Source organism: Cervus elaphus, chromosome 9 (assembly GCF_910594005.1).
Source record: "Cervus elaphus chromosome 9, mCerEla1.1, whole genome shotgun sequence".
NCBI classification, from domain to species: domain Eukaryota; kingdom Metazoa; phylum Chordata; class Mammalia; order Artiodactyla; family Cervidae; genus Cervus; species Cervus elaphus.
This window is the reverse complement of record NC_057823.1, coordinates 39,464,767-39,471,253: the sequence shown is the minus strand read 5'-3', so window position 1 is coordinate 39,471,253 and position 6,487 is coordinate 39,464,767. Positions and strand designations below refer to the sequence as shown.

Genomic DNA, 6,487 nt, shown 5'->3' with positions numbered 1-6,487 from the left:
GCCAAAGTATTGGAGCTTCAGCATCAGTCCTTCCAGTGAATATTCAGGGTTGATTTCCTTTAGGATTGACTGGTTTGATCTCCCTGCTGTCCAAGGGACTCTCAAGACTGCCTACTTTTAATAAATACCTCGGGGTGACTGCTGTCAGGAAAGTTTGAGAATCAGTAGACTACTGGATTTCTAAAAGACCCTGTAGTCTTTAGTCTGTTTTCTCCTAAAACCAAAGACCAAAAGCCATGGCGGTGAGAGTGGGAACGAATTCACTGAACTACAAGTGAATGAGAATTTATTAGGTAGGAAGTGGCGAAGGTGCAGCACAAACAGGAGTAGGCAACACGCAAACTGAACGGAACCCGAGATTCCGGGAAAAAAAATCTGTCGTTTACACAATTGGCCACTTCCACCCGCACTGATACAGGGCTTGTTAGGGGAGATGAGGGAGATATTTCAGTGGTAGGACTGGTGGTTCCGAAATGCTGTATACACCGTCTCCGTGAAGCTTTCAAGGCGAGGCCGCCGGCTCAAGGTCGAGATTTCAGAGTGGACGCAGCCAGACCCACCAAGATGGCTACGATCGTGAAGCCCTGGGCGGCGATCCGGGTACGCATCATGAGCTGGGAGCGCTGGCTCTGTCCACGGTGGAAGCAGTAGAGGCCATAGGTAAGGGCGGCCGCAGTGCCCAGGCAGCCTGAAGAGGCGACAAAGCAGGTGGGAAGTGGCAGGTCCGGCTCCAGAGGGCCCCTCCCCTCTTTGGGCTTCCCTCTCCAGGGTCAAGATATCCTTAAACAGGAGCTGAGGAGAGCGCGCCGTGAGGTGGGGCCGAGGTGGGAGGGGTGGGCAGAAGGAGGGCCGGGGCGGGGGGGGTCCTCGGAGTCAGAGTCCGCCGCGTCCCAGCGTCCCCAATCCCGTCCAGCTCCTACTCCAATCACGTTCACCCCTCACCGCCCGGCCCCTTCTCATTCCGGTCACCCCACTGGGGTCCCGGTCCTCCCCTATTTCATTCCCTCCGCATCACTGCCCTCTTGGTCTACAGTTCCAACAGCTCCCACTTGCTTACCTATGGGTACCAGTGGGTTCTCGCGGGTCTTGCGAATAAACTTTTCCTTGAAGCTTTCCGAAGTGCTGTATACACTGGGGCTAAAGCCTTCAATGACTGGGGGCTGCGACGGTTCAAAAGGTGCCTCCGGAGTGACACGGCCAGGAGTCTCCATGTTTCGGGCAACAGCAGTAGGCGAAAATTCGGACGCTAAGCCCCGCCTCCTGATGAGGTCATTAAAGGGGGCAGGGAAAAGGGCTTTGCTGAACGTTGTACGCAGGCGCGGTCGCTCGTGGCATTCTGGGAGTTATAGTACCCGGCTTGTGTCGCTGCGAAGAAGACTGCATTTCCCGAAAGCCTGCAAAACCACGTGCTCCACTAGCCGGAAGGAGTCGCTACACGAGGTAGTTGGAGCGAGAAGCAGAGTCTAGTAGTCGGTGCTGTGGTAAGTGCAATGCCCAAAGCCAAGGGAAAGACTCGGAGGCAGAAATTCGGTTATAATGTTAACCGGAAGCGTCTGAACCGGAATGCTAGACGGAAGGCAGCGCCGCGGATCGAATGGTGAGGAGACCGGGGTTCAGACGGCAGGGGACCTCGGCCAGGACGGCTAGCGAGATGACAGTCCCGCGATCGCCCTCTTTTTTTCCCGTAGCTCACACATCCGACATGCCTGGGACCAGACCAAATCGGTGCGGCAGAACCTGGCCGAGATGGGTTTGGCTATGGACCCCAACAGGGCAGTGCCCCTTCTTAAGAGAAAGGTACTGACATGGTCCCGGCCTTGCCCTCCGCCCCCACACCATCCTTAGCTGGCTTAATCCTGTTACCTCCCTCACGCCCTTGGGTTTGCGACTTCCCCACAGCCAACTCGGCCAGCCTGACAGTGCGTTGAGATTACCTTTAGTATCTCCCTCATACTGCCTCCCCAGCACACATTGGACCTGGGTTGGAGCTTCCGTTTTCCTTCGGCACTCACTTTATCCTTCTGAAATTAAACTGTTTGGATCCCTTGGCATCTCAGTTTTCCAGAATTTATCTTTTTCTGCCCTTAACTTTCCTAATAAGGAGTTTGGAATCCTTACTGCTCCTCACACTTTTCCTCGGTTATCCAATCGTCCTTGGTCTGAGGCTTCCCTTGGGCTAGTTTCTCCAGAAGAATTCTTTTTCTGGACCACTTTCAAAAATCGCACCCCCTTTCACTCAGTAACTTCTTTCCTACTTTAATTCATTGACACTTGTAAATACTTGATGGTATGTCATGTTATATATTTATCTGTTTATTGTCTGTGCATCTTTCCTCCAACATAATCTGCTTGGGGACAAGAACTCTGTTCCATTCACTACTAAGCCTCACTCGGTGGTGCTTAGGATGTGACTAGTGGTCTACAGTTAATGAATGGACTTGCTGGTTGGGTTTGTCCTGTTGCCTTCAGGCAAATTTCTTATTATCTCTATGCTAGAGGAACAAGGCACTACTGTTTATTGAATAAATGTGAAACTATAGCCAAGCACTGTCAGCTTGCTCCTTGCATAAGAGAAGGCATCTGACCTCTCTCCCTCATTGAAAAGTCTAAAGTGCTTTCATGTGCATTGCCTCATTTGATAATCACACAGTGAAGTGAGGCAGGCAAGGAATATTCTGCCCATTTTATAGATGGGCGCAGAAAGATAAACTGCTTACTTGAGCATCTTGGGGACCAAAAAGCATCCGGGGCATTAGTTCTTTGGTCATCTAGTCTTGCCTGCCCTTGTGGAGGGGCCCTTATGGATAACGCAGTTGTGTTGTGATGGGCAGGAACCTTTAGAATTCTCCCTCATCCAGGATAATTTCTTCTGGCTACTGTTCTCATGGTCTCTGTTCTCTGCAGGTAAAGGCCATGGAAGTGGATGTAGAGGAGAGGCCTAAGGAGCTTGTGCGGAAGCCGTATGTGCTTAATGGTGGGTGTGGGTCATAATTTCTCTAGGTCAGCATCCTATACAGGCCTGGAAAGGACCCTCAGATGTTCTCAGTGTACAGATGGAGAAACTGAGGTTCAGAGGGAAGAAGTGAGCTGGTCCAGGGCTCAGCTGGCAAAGTTAGAGCTGTGTCCTGGCTGAGACGTTTTCAGTCTACTGACTTAAGTTCCAATGCATGAAGGGAGGCCAGAGATGTTCAGGGAGGACCTAACCGGTGCCTGAGAGGATAAAGGAGAAAACATCAAGTCTCAGGCATGAATTCAGCTTCTCATGAGTTTAAGGATGAACAGATTTTTTTTTAGAGATTCCACCATATAATCTTTCCAGTGAGGATGGGATGGTTGGATGGCATCACCGATTTGATGGACATGAGTTTGAGTAGGCTCCAGGAGTTGGTGATGGACAAGGAAGCCTGGTGTGCTGCAGTCCATGGTGTCTCAAAGAGTCAGACACGACTGAGCGACTGAACTGAATCTTTCCAATGATAAATCAACTTTATGTATTTTAAGGCTATAGAGACCAAATATTAAAACAAGAGGGTAAATTCTGCAAAGTTTATAAAGATTTGAATGACCAGAAATTTAAAAAACAGTATTTATTTATTTTTGGCTGTGCCTTCATTGCTGCTCAGGCTTTTCTCTAGTTATGGCTTGAGCATAACTCAGGCATGCACAGGCTTCTTATTGTGGAGGCTTCTCTTCTCGTGGAGCACAGGCTGTAAGCACAGTCTTCAGTAGTTGCAGCACATGGACTCAGTAGTTGTGGCTCCTGGGCTCTGGAGCACAGGCTCAATAGTTGTGTCCATGGGCTTCGTTGCTCCACTGTATGTGAGCTCTTCCCAGATTAAGTATCGAACCCATGTCTCCTACCTTGGCAGGCCAGTTCTTTACCTCTGAGCCACCAGGAAAGCCCTCTGACCAGACATTTGATATAGAATTCCATGAATTCCTGTCTGTAGTCTATTTCAGTGATTCTTGTAAGAGTTACTGCACAGGATTGTATATACAAAATCATGTGTACTTACTATAGTGAAAGCTAATCTTAAAAAGTTTTAATTCTTTAATTAAAAATTTTTTAAATTATGGTAAAAAAAAAACCCCCACAAAATTTACCATTAAAAAATGTTAATTGTGGCTAAAGTAAAAACCCTCAAAATTTACCATCATAATCATTTTAAAAATACATAGCTCAGTAGTATTGTGCGTGTGTGCTTAGTTGCTAAGCCATGTCCAACTCTTCTGACCCCTTGGACTGTCGCTCTCCAGGTCCTCTATGGATAGGTTTTCCCAGGCATAATACTGGAGTGGGTTGCCATTTCCTTCTCTAGAGGATCTTCTCCATCCAGGGATTGAACCTGCATCTCCTGCATTGCAGGCAGATTGTTTACCGCTGAGCCATCAGAGAAGCCCAGCTATTTTAGGAGTGAGGCCATATTGACTCCAGAGTTTGGTTTTCCCCCTCATGTGGAACAGTAAGGTGCCTCGGGCCCTAGTTCCTACAGCTCGAGTTCTCATTTATTCACACCTTTTCATTTCACGTATTAATACTTTTAAGAGGTTCTCAAAGAGTTTTAGAGCTGGAATGGAGCCCTGCATTGTGGACAAGCAATGTATCTTCATCTCTGTCCCTAGTACCTGGCACTAAGTAGGGATTTTTAGTTTGGTGCCTTCCTTTCACCCATCTGAGACCCAAAGAGAGATGACTTATTGCCATACTGAAGGATGCTTGTGCCACAGGGAGAGCCTGGGACCCGAGGGGCTAATGAAGAAGATTCTAGCACTGAATTTGGAGAGGAAGAGGGAAAGGTCATCACTTGGCCAGTGTAGCAACTGTTGTGGCTTGGGATTGACTGAGCAGCTCAATTTATGCAGGAAGCAAAGCTTCATTCCCTGTCTCTTGGCTTCTCTCAACCCAGACCTGGAGGCAGAAGCCAGCCTTCCAGAAAAGAAAGGAAACACACTGTCGAGAGATCTCATTGACTATGTTCGCTACATGGTGGAGAACCATGGGGAGAACTATAAGGTAAGTGGTTCAGGCCTGGCAGGAGGAACCACTTGGGCCCTTGGAGAAAGTACCCTGGGCCATTTGGGGTCTGATCTGCTTGGCTAGTGCCTGTTTCCTGAGATTGAGTGGAAACAAAGAGTAAAGATACCCTAGGAAATGGATCCCTTTGACAGAATGCTTATAACTGGGTAGACTAAGTAGCCTATGGTGCATATCCCACTCATAAATATATATTGTTTGCTCACATGGTATTTTTAATGGACTGCAGGTGACCCTTGGACAACTTGAGAGTTAACCTGTTTAATTTACAGTTGGTCTTCCAAGTCTGCAGTTCCTCAAATCTAAGGATTCAACCAACCATGGACCATGTAGTGCTATAGTATTTACTCTGAAAAATACCCATTATAAGTGGACCCATGCAGTTCACATCTGTGCTGTTCAAGAGTTAACTGCTGTTCAGAGGTTAACTCCCATTTTAGTTATGGGAGGTTTCAAGTAAAAGTCCTTATTTTTTTTGGCTTCTCTTAAAAATGGAAAGATCTGGCTACACTGGACCCCTGTGCCCAGGTGGGATCAGTTGGTGATGGATGAAAAATGAGCTACTCAGCTTGTTTCAGCTCCTGCTTAGTCCCTGAGGGCACCTGTACCCATTTTCCCACATACACTGTCTTTTGACGTGAGGAATCTGAATCTCAGGGATGGGCAGTACCTTGCCCAACTCAGGGTTAGGGATTTGAACTTTGCCTGTCCAGCCTTCTTCATTCAAGTGGCCCTTTTCCTTCCTTAGGCTATGGCGCGGGATGAGAAGAATTACTATCAAGATACCCCAAAACAGATTCGGAATAAGATCAACGTGTACAAGCGTTTTTACCCAGCAGAGTGGCAAGCCTTCACCGATTCTTTGCAAAAGAATAAAATGGAGGTTGAGTGACTGGTTTATGCCTGCCCCAGGATGAGGCTTCCTCCTGGACCAGAGAAGCAAGGAGGGGTGTGCATCTACACATGAGGCCGGCCAAACCCCATGGAATCAAAAGGTTACAATGCATGTGCGCGCGCGCACACAGACACACACAATCCCTCTCACATTTCACTTTGGAGAAGATACTGTCTCCCAGAGGCTCCAATTTATATTCTAGGGGCTCTGGGAAAAGCCAGAACCTGTTGTTTTCTGAGCGGGCAGTTTGTTTGAATATAGTCTGTGTACAATAAAATAGTTATTTTTACTTCTCTGACAGTTTTGTATTTGCCCTCCCAGCCAAGCCCTGGGGCTGCCCCTTCAATAACCTCCTCAACCAAAGTAAAGAGGCCATTCAGTCCTTTGCACATTCATGTACCCTCCTAGGCACAGCTGCCCTCCCTTTTCTCCCCTGTTCTGGTTCTACTGCTCGCTACCTTGGTTTCCTGAATAGCAGTTCCACTATCACTTATATAAAAAAGTGAATCACTCACTTAGTCATGTCTGACTTTGTGACCCATGGACTGTAGTCTGCT

The 6,487-nt window shown here is 47.8% G+C and overlaps 2 protein-coding genes across 2 annotated transcripts; one reads left to right on the top strand and one right to left on the bottom strand.

Annotated features, from left to right (window-relative positions):
* Positions 1-269: 269 nt before the first annotated feature.
* HIGD2A (HIG1 hypoxia inducible domain family member 2A) lies at positions 270-1,271 on the bottom strand. The gene is made up of 2 exons (XM_043912328.1): positions 1,058-1,271; positions 270-688 (listed from the first exon to the last, which is right to left on the bottom strand). Exons 1-2 carry the CDS (start codon positions 1,209-1,211, stop codon positions 522-524), a joined length of 321 nt encoding a protein of 106 aa, XP_043768263.1. The 5' UTR covers positions 1,212-1,271; the 3' UTR covers positions 270-521.
* Positions 1,272-1,358: 87 nt separating this feature from the next.
* On the top strand, positions 1,359-6,223 carry NOP16 (NOP16 nucleolar protein). Its single transcript, XM_043912327.1, has 5 exons — positions 1,359-1,597; positions 1,689-1,797; positions 2,905-2,974; positions 4,908-5,014; positions 5,784-6,223. Exons 1-5 carry the CDS (start codon positions 1,491-1,493, stop codon positions 5,925-5,927), a joined length of 537 nt encoding a protein of 178 aa, XP_043768262.1. The 5' UTR covers positions 1,359-1,490; the 3' UTR covers positions 5,928-6,223.
* Positions 6,224-6,487: the final 264 nt, after the last annotated feature.

Bases quoted from the DNA above. Each gene is read 5' to 3' on its own strand.
- HIGD2A (XM_043912328.1), bottom strand. From the start codon at position 1,211: ATGGAGACTCCTGGCCGTGTCACTCCGGAGGCACCTTTTGAACCGTCG. The intron at 689-1,057 runs GTAAGCAAGTGG...TCGCCTCTTCAG, and splicing joins GAACCCACTGGTACCCATAG to GCTGCCTGGGCACTGCGGCC.
- NOP16 (XM_043912327.1), top strand. From the start codon at position 1,491: ATGCCCAAAGCCAAGGGAAAGACTCGGAGGCAGAAATTCGGTTATAAT. The intron at 2,975-4,907 runs GTGGGTGTGGGT...CTCTCAACCCAG, and splicing joins GAAGCCGTATGTGCTTAATG to ACCTGGAGGCAGAAGCCAGC. The intron at 5,015-5,783 runs GTAAGTGGTTCA...TTCCTTCCTTAG, and splicing joins ACCATGGGGAGAACTATAAG to GCTATGGCGCGGGATGAGAA.